Below are 17,905 nucleotides of genomic sequence, written 5' to 3'. Positions count from 1 at the left end.
TGTCCTGGCGACGGCGCCGCCGCCGCGCTCGTCCTCGCCGGCGGCGGAGCGTCGCCCTCGAGGGCTGCGTTCGGGTCGGGGCCAGGCCGGGCGGCTCCCGCGGCCATGTCGCTGCGGACGCTGCCGCTGCTCGTCCTCAACCTGGGCGGGGAGATGCTCTACATCGTGGACCAGCGGCTGCGCGCGCAAAGCATCCCGGGAGACAAGGCGCGCCAAGGTCAGGGGCCCGCCTGCGCCGCGGCCGCCGGGCGGGGAGGCGCCCGGGCCCTCCGGGCGGGAGCGGCCCGCCCGGGGAGGCGGCGCCCGCGAAAGGCGGGGAGGAGGCGCGCGGCCCCGCTCGGCCGCGGGGACGACGCCTCAGGCCGCCCGCGCCCTCTGAGGCAGCGGCGCCGCCGTCCTCGCGCGCGAGCGCGGGCGGGCCGGCGGGCGATTTCCCCCAGCAGCGATGTGTTCCCTGTTCAAAGGCGAACTACATCGGAGTGCCTGGGAAGTTAAGGCCCCAAACGGGTCTCGCCGAAGGCTGCCGCTCGGTCGCTGGCCTGGATCCACACAGCTGCCCGCAATTTTTGGACCTCCGCCCCCCCGGCCGGCTCGGGGGCCTGCCCTGACGAGCGCCTGCAGGACCAAACGCCGCTGCCGATGCCCTTCGGATGTATCGGACTACAGCTCCTGTTGGCCATGCTGGCTGGGCAGTGCTGGGAGTTGTAATCCAGCACATCTGGAGGACATCGGGCTGGGGAAGGCCGTGCTACGTGATGCTGCGGGTTTCATTTGAAGCGGAGGGGTTGGGGGAAGATGGATGCGGAGGCCTGCTTGAGACCCTGGTCGCGCTTAGAAGGATTGGGGTACAGGTGTGCATGCCACGAGGAGGGTAACAGACTCTTCCTAAGCTATCTTGGCTATGTTCACACAGGGAGCCGCACCTTATGGTACCTTCCCACGTACAAGTTGGGTCCTGAATTGTATTTGTTTTTTTGCTGTGAGGGATGCACATTTCTCCGTGTTTGTTGATTTAAGCAGATCACCGACCTCTGATCATGTATATCAAAAAGAGCAGTGAAGGCTAATTGAAAATACACACCCTCCATCCCCTCCCTGAGCAGAGCCCTTGTTGATGTGCAGGGAGGGTGCCCTTCCAGAGCCACTATGTAAGGCAGCTTTCCCCAACCTGGGGCCATCCAGATTTGTTGAACTGCAACTCCCAGCATCCCCAAGCTACTCAGAGGGCCCCAGGTTGGGGAAGGCAAATGCAAGGTATGTAGCCAGTCTCTGGCCACACGTTGGAGCAGTAATTGATCCTTATAGGAGGAACCTCACATTCAGGCTTCCCAAACATGGGTGTTGGAGCGCTGAGACCAGATGTTGTTTTTGCAGGGAGCTAAAGAAATTGCTGCATACCTACCCATATGCTTGAGCTTTTTCAGTTCTCAAAACCAGGAAACAGTTATCACACTCCTCCGAATCCCAATCAGACATTTTACTTCATAGCTTTACTTCTGAAACCTCTTATTGCACTCTTTCTTAGCTGGCTGTTACATGCTATTGTCTACAAGTAATTTTCTATCCTGAACAAAAATAGCTTCTGCTAATCTTATTTTCAGGAACAGAAATCAGTTCTCGCTGAACAGTTCTGATGTTTTTCACAGTAGCCTTTTTCTGACAGTATTCACAAAGAACTTGATCTTTTGGGTATAAACAGTGACATATGACATTTTGAACAGAAGATGTTACCCAAGAATAGAAAGATGCTGTTGAATGTGAAACTTGGGTCCTATCTATCTTTATAAGATTCTGCCACCATATTCATCGATTGTGCTAAAGTATATACTTCTTAAATTTCTGTATTGTACAATAACTAGTAACAGTGTTAGAACCAGGATATTTCACATTTGTAATACATGAGAACACTGCAGGGGAGAATATTCTCAGGTAGAGACCTGAATGCTGGAGATGTTGAGCACTTCATGGAATCCTCTCTCAAATCCTAAGCAGGGGCCACAATTCCCTTTGCCATGCTCACTATTCCTTTCTCCTCACCGAGGAGCTGCAGTTGTGCTGCACTTTGGAGTCAGTTGGAGCACTTTGGAAGCACAGCAACTGCAGGAACATTCCCCCCACCCCCAACTCCAAGGTCGTGAGGAAGGTTTGGAAAATAGCTCCTTTGCTTCTAGGACAAGAGGATTTGGGGCTGGCTTAGAGGGGCATTGCTTCTGATATATTAGAAATAGAATACTGAATGGTAGATGAAAACCAGGCAAAAAACAACCCAAGGCAGTGCTGACGTTCCAATGCAAAAAGAATTTCAGTCTCCAGGCACCAGCATCCAATCCTGGGCACTAATTCTACTGAATAAATATCTTGTTTTCCAAACTACTGTTGTGTGTGTGGTGAAAATACCTGAGTTCAGCTCCCCATGCAGCTTACTGGGCAACTATTTCTCAGGCTAACTGACCTCTCACTGTTGTGAGGATAAATAGGTTACTCCATGGAAAGGTAGGAAATAAATAAAACATGTTCTTGGTGATCCTGCAGATGAAGTAAAATGCAGTGGTTCTGTGCAGGTATTTGCTCAGAAGGATAAAAATGCTCTAGCACAATAACATGGATCTGAGGATGACTTGGCTCAGAATCATTATTTTGTGTAATTAATGGAGCTGTGTCTTGCTTGTGGTGGACAGTCCACATCGAGGTTGTGTTGCTAGGGAGTTAGTGCTTTTTCACAAAGCTTTATGGATGGCAAAGTGCACTTTTTCCTCCCACAGTGCAAGGAATGTGGTTGCAGAAGTGTCGGCCCATTTTATATCACCAGTGATATTGCCCCCACCCTTTACATACTGTGTTTTTTTAAATTTTCTTTTTATTGCTTGAAAATCATATGAAAGCTCTCCTCTCCTTTGCTATATAGCACCAGTGCAGCAGGTTACTAACTGGCAATGTGAAAAATTAAGTCCCTTTGTTGGATTCTTTTTCCCCTTATTTACCCTCTTTCAACCTACTTGTTCGTGTGTTGTTCTTATTACTTGACCCGTCATTTTTTCTGTTTTATGCTTCGTGTAGATGAATGGACTGATGTGGACAGGAGACGAGGTACTGTAACATTTTTAGCCCCCCGCATAATGCCTTTTTGCATTGAGATTCAAAACTATGCATACACAGTTGAAGGATGCTATCAGAAGATCCCTTCAGAACAGCAGCATTACATTTGTGGAGCTAAGGTGACTGAGAATATTATGTACTCTTATCACAGTATTTATACCAAACCAAGATAGGAAGAAGTTCATTGGACCATTTTTGGATGGTCCAGTCACTTTGACAAAATAATTTTACCTTGGGGTTGAGATGTTGGTCAACTGACAGATCAAAAATTGTCAATTGACCAGTCAATTAACCACTTATTTGTGGTCAAATATTGTCAGATATTCCAATAATTCATGGCTTAACATTTTAAAATTAATTATGGGGTTGGACTTGATGGTCTTGTAGGCCCCTTCCAACCCAACTACTATTCTATGATTCTGTGGTGTCACTTCTTAGGAAGGATATGTGTGAGAGCCGCTTGCTCCCTAATATAGCAGCAAGGACAAACCCAGCAGCAAAGTTTCTCCTACTTGCTACCTGCTATATTAGGCATCTCCAAACAGGAACACAAGCAGTTATTGGTGGCAAAAGCTACTGCCTAGTGTGGCTAGGCTAGGATCATGACGATTCAAATTTTCACTCAGTTATAAAGCTCATTGGGTGATATTGGTCCAGTCACACACTCCCAGCCTAACCTACTTAACAGGGTTATTGTGTTTCCCTAAGCTTCTTGGGAGAACAGCAGAATAAAAATTTAATAAAATAATTGGTTACAATTTTTTAAAGTTAGTGCCTTCATTTCTCATAATAGTTAATTTGTTTTTGTATGTAGCATAAGTATCAGACCTTTTGACAACTATCTTGTTATAATGTTAATGTTTTAAAAATATTTGACCATTATTTGACAATATTTAAGTAGTATTGGGCTGATTAATTGACCAAATCTATTTTGACTGGTTAAATCCTCTACCCTAATTTACCATCCATCTAACTGAGAAAATGGGTAACATCTCGAATTCCAACACACAGGAATTGAGAACAAACCACAGATGATGTGGACTATCAAAATGTACCTAAATATTAAAATGTGCTTTTAAACCCATGGATCTCCTAAACGTACCAATGTTGGACTCTTGTAACAATAGTCCTGAACAATCTTTGACTGACTGATATCATTTTTAACTGCATGCAATATAGCCACATGCACACACATGCACACTCTGTCCTCTGCTGCTTTGTGGCTGTAGGAGTAACATTGGACTGACATGATTGTTGGATCAAAAGTTTCATTTAAAAACTGGCAGAAATAACACTCACTTTCTGCTCTAGTTCAAAAACACAGCACAAGCAACCCTGAAATAAGTTTATTTGAGAAGTCAGCTTAGGCTATACCCAATTGGCTGTTGAATGCCTACACTGGCTAACCTTTTCAAGTAAATTGAGGGCAAGCATGGATCTGCATGAGCACTATGAGCTTTGTTCATGAGCAAACTGCTGGCAGAGTGTGTGCATGATATCTCTGTGTCAGGCTGTTCCCAGCTCTCATCTCTTCCTACCCTGCTGCAAAATTAGCCACCAGTTCCCCAGCTTTCATAGGCAGCTGCCTTGTATGATTACTTCTAATACTTCATTTTTCTGAATAAAGCCCAAAGCTTGCCACTGCTTTCATGTGGCATCACCATGTATGCTGAGATTATATTATATTCTTTCTAAAAGCCTTTCCTTGCATCATTTTTAATAGACTTGGAATGGTTTGAGAGGAGGAAACTGCAAGGTTTTTTCAAGTAAATTATGCAACTCCAAAATGCTACAATACCTCTGTTTCTGTTGCTTTAAGTTGCATTGTCTTCTGGTAAATAAGGGAAGGCGAGTCTACGGTTCTGTTTTTTATACCATTTAGCCCACATGCATTTGCCTGTGTGTCACAGGGAGGCTTGAGCAGTCAGTTTGCAAGGATAAGTTCTTAACTGTATGTGGCAAATGGCTACCTGCAAGGCGGTGTACAGTGACAATGCCATTGGTTGCTTAATAAACCCAGTCCTTTAGAGTCAAAAATGCAAACCCAAATAGGATTCTCTTGTGGATAGTGGAAACATTCAAAAATGTTTTTCATGTGGACAAACCCAAAGGTTAGTCACTCATTAGCACTAAAAACCCTACCCTACCCTGAAGGTTGAGAGGGAAGCTGACTGGTGAACCAGCCTAATCTGCCCCACCCTGCCCCAGAGGGCCCATGTTTGGGAGAGTGCTGGGGTGTCACACGGTCTTATTGTTTTATGTCATCACAAAATAAAGCATGACTTCTGTCCAACCATCCTTAAGTTTGGTTTCTAACTAGCAGGAAGTTTACTGGCTTGATCTGACAGAGAAGTAGCTAATGTTCCAGGCGGAACATTCCAAAAACCCAAATGGGGACAAAGGAAACTCTTTACACTCACTTGTAGGTAGTGTTGGTGTTGTTTACTTGAGCAGCAAACAAGCAGAACTCTGCCTAGTTCAGGGGCATACAGTGAAAGACTTCACTGCAGCTTTGCAAGCAGGTCAAGAGGGAATTGCAACAGCACATCCTGCCCAGTGTCTTTGCATTTAGCAACACCCGTTTCATGGGGGATTGAATAACTGCTATTACTTAGTGGAAGGGCAAATGAAAATGGCAGCTAGACAAGGCTTCGTGACTGGGGCAACTGCATGGAGGACCAGAAGAAAAGTCCACCTTTGTCCACCTCCACCAGGAACCAGAAAACAAGATCGACACTTTTTTACTTTGCAGGATATTGTTAGTACCCACATGAGCCTGGTTTATATGGTGGCCAAGACCCATGCAATGTATACGTTCCAGGAAGCTGTATTTAATTTCCACTTAGCTGGGAAAATCCCAGGCACCTAAGATCTTATATTGATAACCATATAGTCTGGTACACAGCCATTTCTAAGAGTAGTTTTTACAGGGATTGAGTCTTTTCAACGTTCAAGACTTCTGTATGTGACCAGCTGTCTGTTAACAATAGGGATATCTGACATCATTCCTGGGAGAATCTTTTGTGACCAATAGTGCTTGCATACCACTAGGGGTAAAGGGAATAGCATCTAGTGCCTAAATGGTACTAGTATAGTGCCAGTGTAAAGTTATCTATCTGTGACACTACCTCTGAATATTGGGTTGGATTCAGTGGTGCCCCTGTGCAGGCGGCCCAGGCCCAGCGGCGTGCGCGCAGCCCCTACCATTGGCAGCTGCATTGCAGCACTTCGGCGGCAAGCACCAAAACGAGCGGAAAGGCTTGTTTCTGGAAGGGGCGTAACCTGCCCCTTCCTGAAATAAGTGTTTCCACTCATTTCAGCATTTGCCCCCAGAAACGCTATGATGCAGTCGCCGGGGGGTTGGGGGGGAGCAGGCGCTGCCGCCACTGGGCCTGGGCAACCTGCACAAGGTCACCATTGGACCCAACCATTATTATCAGCAGTAATAATATTATTCTATTCCCTTGATTTGCTCCTCTCGATGTATATCCTCATTCAGGGAAGAAAATCATCCATCTGTGATATTTGGTTGTGTATATTGGCCCAATTAACTGCAAAAGGTTAAAATAGGGGACAAGGTGATGCGATTCTTTTCCTATCTCAGTGACATTGCTGTGGATTCGGAGGCATTTAAGCCATGATTGCAGGAAACAATTGATGCAGTTTGTAAATGCAAAAAAAAGAATGATTTGTTTTCAAGACTCCAAAAATCTGCTGCCTGAGGCAGCTGTCTCACTCTACCTAACGGTAGGGCCAGCTCTACCACCTGCTAGTCTAGCAGTGAAGTTGTTGAATATTCCTCTTGGAATTTGAGATCATTTCACTTTTTATCTGCAGCCATCTTGCTGGAGAAGGGAGTATCACTGGCAGAAGTCCCCAGAGCAGTAGTGGCAATGGGGGCAGACTTGTTGCATCTCATTTCCAAATATATGAAAATCTTTCCCAGGTCGTACGCTACTAACAATGCTAGTGGAATCACTGGCAACAAACGCTATGCAGTCTCCTTGAGATGAGGGGGTTTGGAAGAGGGCAGAGCCAGGAGACATTGACCCAGTTCACACATCACAATAAACCGGGGTTTTTATCCTGTACGTGCAGCATCCTTGTGCACACTGCCCAGTAGCTCCCGCTGCCTGACTGGGAGTGGCTAAACAAATCATGGACTTTCTGCCTGTGGTTTGTTTAGCACATTGTGTGAACCAGGAAGTCTGACTTGTCCCTCCCTCCCCTGACAAGCCAAAGACATAACCCACAGTTTGTAGTTGGGTTATTTCTCTGGCTTGTCAAGGAGTGATTCCCGATCTGCATGTGATGCTAAACAAACTGTGGACAGACGGTCCACGGTTTGTTTAGCCGCTCCCAAGCAGGCAGCATCTACGAGCACGCTGCTCGTAAACAATAAGAGTTCCAGAGGACATGCAAACCCTCCCCTTCTTGGGCCATGGTGTGTTTCAGTGGCCTCCGCAAGTCCTCTGCTCAGCTACAAATGTAGCTTCCTGTGAAACTCAAACAGAGCCAATTCATTCCTGACAGGTTTGATTCTTTTGTCTTTTCAGTTATGAATGACATCATTGGGGGCATATTCAATAAAATGTTCATGGACGAGCTGTTTAAGCCACAGGAACTCTATTCCAGGAAGGCCCTGAGAACTGTCTTTGAGCGGCTGGTTCATGCCTCAATCATGAGACTGAATGCACCCAGTATGGATAAGGTGAGAACAACCCTTTCTATTTCCCCCTATGACTTAAGGTGCATTCAGGTAACCCTTTTTAAAAATCAACAAATGCTGGCATCACGTGGAACTAGGCAAAAATCCACACAACTTGGAATGTGGGCTGAACTTGGACCCATAGTGAAGAGTTGGTACAGTTGGAATCCTGATTTTTCAGTGCAAGTATTTCATTGCATTATCATTGCAGTTCGCAGTGTTTGTAGTTATGTGTCTGCCACACTGAAATACCAAAAGTTGCATGTAGGACGAAGTCATCACTTTACTCCACCATACGTGTCACACTGGCTGTGTTCATTGCTTGTTGCATCCCTTCAGACGATCTAGTTCCATTTGATTGCTACTGCTCTGCAATTTTAGGGGGGAAATGCGGGTGGGGGGATTGATAATAAACCCATAGATTTGGAGACCAGGACACAGACACATGCATATCACGCTACTGCCCTGGCTTCAGGTTTTTATGAAATTTTCTTGCTTCACACATTTACATGAGTATGGAGGAACTGTATGTGGTTTCGTCCTGGTTGCATTCAGGCTTCCAGGGATTCCTAACCTTTGCTGTGATTTGAAGGAGGGGTGGGGAAAGATTAGAAAAGCCCACTCTTGGAGCATGGTGAATCCAAATGGTTTCTGGACAGCTCTGCTGACAATTTTTTCAAAGCCCTAGTTCAGCAGTTCTCAAAGGTGCATCAACAGGGTGACCATCTTCTCCCATCCTCCTTGCTCCTTAAAATCTTCTGGGATGGCTCTTTGCCTGACATCCTGAGATGCAGGAGAGGATCTCTGTGGCAACATCTAGATTAAGGAACTCCCTACCATGGGGGATCCCTGTCTTCCACCAGCTAAGACATCATTCTGGCAAGCATTTGACCTGCCAGGTTGAGGTGTTTTAGTGGTTTCATCCTTTGCTTTTAGGCTCCATTTCCCTGCTGTAGTTGTTTCTGTTGTTGTTGTTGTTGTTATTTCATTCATTGTATTACTACTTTAAAATTTTTATCTTGTAATTTTTAAACTGTTGTAAGGCATCCTGGGCAGGATCTAAACCCTCTTAGGATGCAATCCTATGATTGCTGGATGGCAGCTAGACAGCCATAGGATTTTTCAGTTTTCAGGAACCGACCTCGGAGCCAGTGCTCCAAAGTCAGTTCCCGGAAAACCATCTCCCTGCCCCCTCCCGCCGCCTTGTAGGTGGTGCGTTTCAGCTCCGCTCTCAGAACAACAGCACGGAGCAGGGGAAAAGGGGATGCTCCTGGGGGCGGAGACAGCAGAAGTGCCGGTACGACGCTTCCTATATGCTCTCCAGCCTGCGCCCACGCTTCACTCTGAACTGCTCTGGCTAGACAGCCAAAATCAGCCAGAGGGTGGCCAGAGCGTGGAGGAGAAGATCCCCTCCGCACTCCGCCCGCTCTGTATTGGATAGTTGCCTCCAAGTTCAGAGGCGGCCAACTATCCCCATAGGATTGCTCCCTTAAGTAATTAAATTTGCAGTTCACTATTATTATTCCCTTGGTGTGAATTGTAGAATATGTTGCCTGCTTTTTAATCAAGCATTTCTTTACAGCCTGAAAGATGGCCAGGATCTGGATGAGCTGCAGGAAAACATAGCTAAATGCCCAAGAAAATACACTACATCAATTGGATGCGGCTGGTTGTTTGATAAGTATCTAATAAGGCCCAGCCAACTAATGATTTAATTACATTCCACTTCTCCTGAAGCTCTACGATCTAATGACCATGGCTTTCAAGTACCAAGTTCTACTTTGTCCTCGGCCCAAAGACATTCTGCTCATCACTTTCAACCATCTGGATGCCATCAAGGATTTCATCTCTGAATCGCCCAAAACTGTGACCCAAGTTGATGTAACTTTTCAGAGGCTCATTGATGTAAGAGCATATCATATCCTTAACGTTCTACTCAAATGTATGTATGTCTGCGTATGATTGTATACGACATAAGGACAGGAAATTGGTGCAAGCCATTGCATTGATTTTGTGCTGTATGGTGCAGTCTCCCTTCTGATTGCTGTAGTGTAAGATTACAGAAAGAATTGTGGCTTTTCCAACAATAGAGTATATGTAGCTTTCTAATATGGAGTTTTTATAGGAGGCAAGGAAAGGGCTGCCCAAGGAGTAGAAGGTAAATGATGAAAGAACGTAAATTTAGAGATTTAACCATTGAAAACTCTTAATACAGAAATAGAGCAGCCAAGTCAAATATAATGCAATCATGTTTGATTATGTGGGCTACATAAGTGTTATGGTAGTGATATTCTAAAACATTCTGATTGTTGTTGGACTTGGGTCACCTGGCTTAAAATCCCAGCAGCAACTAAAGAGCCACAGGGTGTCTTTGGGGAAAGTTGTTATTTTGTATTGCCTGTACCCAAAATGGAAATCGTAATCTTCTGTTGGTAGTTATGAGGGTATATAAAGCACTTTGCCTATTTAAAAAAAGGTCAGTATAAAGAACTCTAAAGCTGAGGCAAGAACTTCTTATAACTAGTCAACTGTCATGTTCTGATTCTCTTTCCCAGACTTATGGCTCTCTCTCTGCTGGCGAACTTCAGCTCATCCGGCAAACGTTGCTCATCTTCTTCCAGGACATACACATCAGGGTGAGTGTGTTTTACACATTAGTCTGGGAGCTTGTGATAGTGGAACAGTGAGCCCAGGGTGAAACTCTGGCATATGACAATTCAGAGATGTCAGGCACAAATTCCACCTGCCTGAGACCACCCCCATGAAAACTCCTCCTCCCTCAACTGTTACCACCAGTAGCTATTCCAGCAGGCTCTACTGAGGGTACTGGGAGGGGGAAGCAGGGCCATTCCCCAGCCCCGCTGAAGACCAGCCCCACGAAGGGTCCTCCTCCTTCAACTCTCCACCAGCAGCCATTCCAGGAGGCTTTAACAGAGTGGGATGAGAGGGGCACAGGGCCATTCAATCAGCCTTGCTGAAAGACTTGTTTTTCTCTCTCTTCCCTCCTATTCCTTTTTCCCTGTGTGTTGTGTATTGTTAGATTGTAAGCCTGCAGGCAGCGACTGTCTTGTTTTACTGATTATTTGTAAGGAGCTCCAGCAGCCTCTTTGGCTGAGGAGTGGGATAAAAATACTTTAAATAAACAAGTGTTTTCTAAGCAGAACTACTGTACTGATAAAGCTTTGCGCTTGTTCCTCCATAGGTTTCCATCCTCTTAAAAGACAAAGTTCAGAATTCCAATGGCCATTTTGTACTACCAACCTCGGGTCCAGTTCCTTGGGGAACAGAGGTTCCAGGGCTCATCAGGTGAATCTTAGACCCTGCTTTTTCTTTGTAGCCAGTGGATACATCAGGTGCACCTAGCTGACTATCTTTCCCAGCTGGAAGAACCCCTAGAACCATGTTTGCATGAGCCATCTATCTGAGGAAGACTACTGTTGTGACCAAAGAAAAGGTTGTGTGTGTGAGGGCCAGCAAATTCCCCTTTATGAACTCCTCTAACAGTGCATCTCTCCACAAACTCTCCCAACTGTCCTGTCAGAAAGATAACTTTTTATTTTTCCTTGTACACATGGACTGTAACTCAGCAGTAAATTAGTGTTTCCATTTTGTGATTTTACAGACTTTTCAACAGTAAAGGGGATGAAATTCGAAGGACCGAATTCACGAATGGTGGAAATTATGTACTTCCATATCGAGAAGGCTCATTCGACCTTCACGGAGAGAGAGTAATTAAACTAGGAACAAACATGTAAGTTATGGCATACAAAGCCACATTTCAGTTGGGAGCTTTTAGCAACCTTACCTTTCTTTGTGTCTACTGTAAGTCGTTGTCAATTGCTTCTAGATACAGCATCAGCCGACCTGTAGAAACAGACATATCGGGGGCTGCCAAAAATTTGGCTTCACATGTAAAGGTAAGTATCTTTATTCTACTCGCTTGAGCACTGCTGTGTAGAGGGAGAGAACAACTTTACTATGTTTGTTCTCTTTGTTTCAGGATCAACATCTTGAATCCTTTTGGTACTGTGAGCTCTTCTCTCTTGATGCCATTTTGTTCAGACAGAGCATCCTTCAGAACAGATCTCTTTAACTTAGATTTTTTTCTAGTCTTCCATTGTGATCAGGCAGTATCAGTTGCAGAATGCAACTTCTGTATGCCTGTGTACATGTTTGCTTAAGTCTTAAGAGCTTTGAGGGCTGTTAGATAATTGGGGCTGTAGAAGAGGATGGCAGTTACTTTGACCCAGGGTTGCAGAGAAACATCTCTTTGCCCCAGTGATCTCCAGATAGGAGAATGTGGGAGCCTTAGTAAAAGGAGACTGCCTTGTGGAATCGACATAATTGTAAATCTGACACTGAAATATCTCACAGCAATTCATATTCCAGAAGTTGCATGCTCCTTTCAGTATTTCTTAAAGAAGCAGCTGATAATCTCTGGGAAAATGAATTAGGTTTATAGAGGTTTAAGATGCTCAAATTATCCTGGAAGTTATTTTATTAGACGTGTATGTTCTTCACGTCCTGACTCCAAACATACCCATTGCAAAGTTGTTTTCAGTCAAAATGTCAGACTACTGGTAGATCTCTTTGTTGCAGCCTGGAAGGTAGGAACTCTTGTGAGCAGAACCCTTACAATGCCATTTTTACTTCCCTATCCATTTAACAGACCCATTGTTGTTTCATTCAGGAGAACACCACTCCCAACCCCCTAGCTAAAGAAGAGCTGAACTTGTTGGCCAGGCTGCTGGGAGGCCTCGAGATCAAGAAGCCCCTTGGCAATGAGACTGGTTTCCGGCTGAATCTCTTCACCACAGATGAGGAGGAAGAGTATGATCTGACTTGCTTGGTTTTTGATGGAGTGGGTGAGAGTGGCCTTTCATTCATCTAGGTGGATCCATCTTTGGATGACAGGCAGAGTCTGAAGCCTTCTGTGACCCCCTCCCCTCCTCTCCCCCACAGTGGGAGCCTTTACTGAAGTGCTTTCCTTGTTTAGTAGGATTAAGGATTGCAGAGGAGGTTTACCAGATACAGCAAGATTAAGTAATATTAGTTAATAAATTAAACAAGAGAGGTGTGTCAAAAGCTGCCAAGGGGTAATTGCTTACAGCTTACCAAACACTAGGCTTTGAATGGCATTCAGTGGTAACGCTTTATTCTCTCCCTTAAGACATGCTGCACTGACACGCCCAGAGGAGTTATCGTATCAGGTTATCAACATACACGCAGACCAGGTATGCAGTCATTGCTCTCTGACATTTCATTGGAGGATAGACTAATTTACTAACTAAATGAAAGATGCATTGGTACAAATGTTTGTTGCCATGTTAGTTCCTGTAAATAAAGCATAATAGGTAATGCAGCATTTTAAAAAATTGGACCAAGTTCAGTTGCTGGAGGTATGGGCATGCGAATGTTTTCGTTTCACAGAACTCTTGATCATGTAACTGAACCTCTGTTCCATTTAATAACCATGCATAAAGGATGAAAAGATGATAAAGCTCACACTGATTGCACTCTCACATGGGGAAAAACCCACCATTAATTTGTGACTATAAGAACCTTGCTGAATTTTTAAAGGGTCTGTTTACACCAGCCTGCGAGTTCTAACAGCGACCATCCAGGAAGTCCACCAGCTGAACAGTGAGTGCAACAGCCCTCCCCTCTGTCTGTATCTGGCAGTCAGAAGTGGTCTAGCACCTCTAAATGAACACAGGGGCTCCATCATGACTGACAGCTACTGATAGGCTGCTCTCCCTTCATGAATTTTTCTAATCCCCTTTTAAAGTCATCTCAGCCAGTGGCCATCACTCGACTTGTAGTAGGGAATTCTGTAAGTTAATTATGTATCGTGTAACTGGAACTTAGCATTTGAAACCCAAGAGTGCTTCCTGCTGTCCTCACACAGGCAAAGCTCTTGCCAACTTTGGAGGAAGTTTATGGTGTGGCGTCCAGTCTTTACAATCATGCTTGGGTCTTTAAGGGAAACTGTTGTTGTTGTTGTTGAAGAAACACCTGCAATACTAAGATGTTTTGCAGCTTTTTGTAACTTCGTAGGTAACTGAGGTTATGTTGATTTTTAAGAGCTGGTTTCTGAAAAGAAATGTAGCAAATCCAGAAAACATTGGGATAATATTGAATTCTGTCAATTTTAGATTTTTGTTCTCCCATAAGTAGCTTATTGCAATAATGTGACTCTTTTACATAGGACCAACAACGGAACGAGGAGCTGGCTCGCATCATGGGAGAGTTTGAGGTGCCAGAGCAGCCTACCCAGACGATCACTAAGGGGGCTGACTTATTGGCAATGATGGATGCACTGTGACTTGCAGCTCGAGAGCAGCACACACTTGATACAAAGGAATGGTCAATCCCTGCCGTTTTGATGGGGACAGCAGCTAGCTATCAACCTCTTGTAGAAGAACGGTTACCAAGGCATCCATTTTTGTTGGGCCACTAAAGCTGGATGGTGCTTAGAATTAGTCTAACCCTTTCTCTGGCTTTGGGGAAATGTTAGAGGGATGCAAATAGCAATTTATCCTTGTGCTATTAATGGCCTATGTTGTGCCCCATGGAACAGCTATAAAGAAAGTGGACATTAAAGTCCTGCCTTGAACCTGTTGAATGGAAAGAAATCCCCTAGATAGGCTCCCTAATTAGAGGTTCAAAATGCGCTATATTGTTTGTGCCTGTCTCGACAAGAGCAGAAAGAGGAATTCCTTTACTGATTGGGGGGGTTCAAGTTTGTAACGATGTTGCTGTCACATTCTTTTTAGCTGCAGCAATAAAGGGCAGAAATGAGATGCTCTCTGTCTTCTTTGTTGCCAACGTCTTAGTGCTCACTCCACCTGACCTGTAAACTCTCTCACATGTCAGCATCCCAGTCCTCTCCTAGCTATTACACTGTTCCTTTAGGTTGGGAGGGTTCCTAGTTTTTTCCCCAAGCAGGACTTTGCCACCCTTTTAGCTTTCCTGAATCTTCTTGAGATGATGAAGTTTGTTGCAAATAAGGCCTCTGAATTCACTTCGGAGATGTTGCTCTTCGGGGACTCTGGCTGTGGGAAAGTATCTCCAACATCGCACCTGCAAAATGAATCTGAAAATTCATCTGAGAATGAACTTCGCATGAACCTGCCTGGACGTAACTACATCCTGCGCCTGGGCGCATAGACGCCTCTGTGCTCCCAGTGCCGGAGGTCCGCTAGATTCGTCGCTTCCCCCATGCGCCCGCCTTGACGGGCAGGAGGAGCTGCGCGGCCTCGCTAGGGCGGCTGCTCTGACACCCGGAAGGCCACGCGACGCAGGCACTGGCACCTCCCGAGGGGCGCGCGCCCGCCCGACCCCCCCCCCCGGCAAAACTGGCGGGGCCTCCGCGCCGCCCCGAGCACGCTTCGCGGCGCCGGGCTCGGGGCGGGAGGAAGCGCGAGGGCGGCCCGGGCGGGGGAGGAGGCAATCCGGAGCGAGCGTTCGCTCCCCGGGCCGGCGGGGCAGCTGCTCTGGGGCGGGGCGGGGCGGGGCGGGGCGGGGCCCCGGCCGCGCACGCGCTCCGCTGCCTGGCGCCGAGGCCGGAGGTGCGGCGCAGGTAGGCGAGCGCGGCGGGCGCTGGGCGGCGCGGCCGGGCCCCGCGGGGGAAGGCGGCGGCCCCCGTCATGCCCGGCTGTGCTGGCCGGGCGCCGCGGGGCGGCTGGCCGCGGCCCGGCCCTCCCCGGAGCCCCGCCGGCGCCGCCCGCCGCGCTCGTGGGGCCGCCGGCCCGGGCCGTGCCCCCGCGCGGCGCGCGGGTCTTGGGCGCCGGCGCGGCTCCTCCTGGCGCGGGCGAGCGGAGTCCGCCGCAGGAGCCGCTCCTTCCTGCGCCCGCGGAGGCGCGGCGCCCCGCCCCGCCCCGGAGCGCTGCTCAGCGCAGGCTGCCCTGGAGGCTCTGCTGCAGCGGCCCCTCGCGAGCTCGCCGCGCAGCAGGAAAGCGGACTGCGCTCTCGCCAGGCGAGCTGCGGGGCCCCGGCCAGCCCGCGCGCGCGCCCCTCCGCGCCCAGCAGTTGCCCGCCAGCGAGCGGCGAAGCGAGCGGGCAGGAGCGCGGAGCGCGCAGGCTCGCCCGCCGCCGGCAGGCAGGCTCTGGCGGACGTAGCGCCCGTGGGCTTGTTCTGTGGGCTTGCGGCGCAGAGCCGTGGCTCGCCCGGCGCTCGGGATGCAGGTTGGCCCGGATGGCTTCAGCTGAGCCTTCCCTCTTGCTCCTTCTGTGCCAGGCACCAGGGGGCGCAGCCATGGAGATCAGCCACTCCGTCAAGGAGCGCACCATCGCTGAGAACAGCCTGGTGATCCTGCTGCAGGGCCTCCACGGGCGTGTCACCACAGTGGAGCTGCGGGACGAGAGCGTGGCTGTGGGCCGCATCACCAACGTCGACGCCTTCATGAATGTCCGCTTGGCCGAGGCAACGTTCACTGACCGGTGCGGCCGCTCTTCTTGGCTGGCCGACCTGTTTGTGACGGGAAGGAACGTTCGCTACGTCCACATCCCTGACGACGTGGACATCAGGGCCACCATTGAGAAACAGCTCCAGCTCATCCACAGAGTTCGTACTTTTGGTGGCCGAGACAAAGGGAGGAAGGAGTTCCTTACGAAGAGGGACAAATGACCTTGCGAATGCCCTGCCCTTGCAGTGTGCCCTGACCTCAGTCTCACAGTATTTGTCCACCTGCCCTGTACACCTCTCTTGGATTAGGGTTCGAAATGACCTTTAGGCAACCCTCCACGTTCTTTCTAGATGCCTCAGCTGGCTGCATTTCCTTAATTCGAGGGTTCCGAAGAAAGGGGAAGCAGAGTCCCTTTGCAAGAATATATGCGAATATAAATGCCCCTAGCTAGGAATAGGAGGCAACTTTTCTATAGCCCTAATTCAAGAATACTCCCTCCCCCACCCCTTTTGTTTTTCCAAATAAATTCTTACAAACATGAACATCTACTCTCCCTTTTGCAAGCACAACCTGACCAGCAGTTGTGTGTGCTGAATATTCTTGGATCATCTCCCTTTAACTAAGGTTTGCAGGCTGAGTTGCAAGAAAACTGTCCTTGCATCTAATTGGAGGTTAAATTGGGAATAAGATAATTCACTGTCTTTGTGCAGAGCTTAACTCGAGAACTCAGTATGTCGATATGGAGCTGACTGATGCCAGGTCAGAAAAGTGGTCCATTAGCCCAGTACTGTCTGCTCTCCAGGGCCTTGGGCAAAAACAGAGCTTTCCTAACCCTGCTACCTTTCTCCAGCGGGAGAGCCAAGCATTACACTTGGGCTGTTGTGCTGTTACTGGGCCGCAGCCCTCCCCTGAGATTGTGAGGTCCAAAGCGGCAGCTGGCAAAGTGGATTTAGTGCACAATCTATCACACTTCGCTGCTGTGCGTCTGTTCATGAGGCATTTGCATGGATTGTTTTTCCTTTTGAAATGAAGGAAGAAGGGGCACCTGCGATGCGTGGTGGACTGTACCAGCTTCCCACAACTGTTACTCAGTAGTGCATGTGGCATCACTTGGGATCCAAAGTCCACCTCGGGGTAGTTCTTCCGGTTTACCAAAGTGGCAAGACTGCTGCATACCATGTGGCTGTTTTGTCGCAAGAAGAATGGTTTGTGCCACGGATGCCTGGGGATTTATTTTTCTGGTTTTGAAACAGTCCTCAAATAGAGATGGGATTGTGGCTAAATAACTGCTAGTCTTGTTGAAGCTAAAACAACAAAGACTTGCGGCACATTAAAGACTAACACATCTATTGTGGCATGTGCTTTTGCAGGCAAGAGCCTATCTCACTAGATGCATGAAATAGGCTGTGGTGTGTGTGCACGTGTGTGTTGTACATGCACAGAAGGGGGAGTGTGAAAGCTGCATTGCAAGATGAGATTAAAAATGAGTGAATAATACATACTCAAATCTTGGGTGCCGTAGATGAGTCCATCATTGCACGTAAACAAGGGGTTATTGTTCATAGATGGATCCAGGCACACCCAACTGCTGCTGTGTGATGAATCAGTAAGATAGTGTTGATCTGGGTCTCAGTGATGGCCTTACTGGAATTAAATTCCACCTCAGTCCAGTAGGTTAGATGTGGGGGGTTAT

The 17,905-nt window shown here is 47.6% G+C and overlaps 2 protein-coding genes across 5 annotated transcripts; both read left to right on the top strand.

The window, feature by feature from the left end:
- Nucleotides 1–30: 30 nt before the first annotated feature.
- On the top strand, nucleotides 31–14,610 carry OSCP1 (organic solute carrier partner 1). 3 transcript variants are annotated; one of them, XM_084816214.1, is made up of 11 exons: nucleotides 31–217; nucleotides 3,058–3,087; nucleotides 7,653–7,807; nucleotides 9,542–9,709; nucleotides 10,360–10,440; nucleotides 11,007–11,110; nucleotides 11,427–11,555; nucleotides 11,652–11,721; nucleotides 12,495–12,634; nucleotides 12,975–13,038; nucleotides 14,013–14,604. In XM_084816214.1, exons 1-11 carry the CDS (start codon nucleotides 106–108, stop codon nucleotides 14,127–14,129), a joined length of 1,170 nt encoding a protein of 389 aa, XP_084672340.1. In that variant the 5' UTR covers nucleotides 31–105; the 3' UTR covers nucleotides 14,130–14,604. The 3 variants fall into 3 exon arrangements, with proteins under 3 accessions (XP_084672340.1, XP_084672342.1, XP_084672341.1); XM_084816216.1 differs by having other exon boundaries at nucleotides 3,058–3,215; XM_084816215.1 differs by lacking the exon at nucleotides 3,058–3,087 and having other exon boundaries at nucleotides 14,013–14,610.
- Nucleotides 14,611–15,359: 749 nt separating this feature from the next.
- On the top strand, nucleotides 15,360–16,754 carry LSM10 (LSM10, U7 small nuclear RNA associated). Of its 2 annotated transcripts, XM_084816218.1 has the most exons (2): nucleotides 15,360–15,386; nucleotides 16,044–16,754. In XM_084816218.1, exon 2 carries the CDS (start codon nucleotides 16,062–16,064, stop codon nucleotides 16,431–16,433), a length of 372 nt encoding a protein of 123 aa, XP_084672344.1. In that variant the 5' UTR covers nucleotides 15,360–15,386; nucleotides 16,044–16,061; the 3' UTR covers nucleotides 16,434–16,754. The 2 variants fall into 2 exon arrangements, with proteins under 2 accessions (XP_084672344.1, XP_084672343.1); XM_084816217.1 differs by having other exon boundaries at nucleotides 15,360–16,754.
- Nucleotides 16,755–17,905: the final 1,151 nt, after the last annotated feature.

Source organism: Heloderma suspectum, chromosome 10 (assembly GCF_057233095.1).
Source record: "Heloderma suspectum isolate Gila_16-S chromosome 10, 16-S_ref, whole genome shotgun sequence".
Taxonomy (NCBI): Eukaryota; Metazoa; Chordata; class Lepidosauria; order Squamata; family Helodermatidae; genus Heloderma; species Heloderma suspectum.
Note: the sequence above shows the minus strand (reverse complement) of the source record. Positions and strands in the feature narration are given on the sequence as shown.

Excerpts from the sequence above, each read along its gene's own strand:
- OSCP1 (XM_084816214.1), top strand. The coding sequence starts at position 106 with ATGTCGCTGCGGACGCTGCCGCTGCTCGTCCTCAACCTGGGCGGGGAG. Across the intron at positions 3,088-7,652 it reads TGATGTGGACAGGAGACGAG|TTATGAATGACATCATTGGG; the intron begins GTACTGTAACAT and ends TTGTCTTTTCAG. Across the intron at positions 11,111-11,426 it reads GAGGTTCCAGGGCTCATCAG|ACTTTTCAACAGTAAAGGGG; the intron begins GTGAATCTTAGA and ends GTGATTTTACAG.
- LSM10 (XM_084816217.1), top strand. The coding sequence starts at position 16,002 with ATGGCTTCAGCTGAGCCTTCCCTCTTGCTCCTTCTGTGCCAGGCACCA.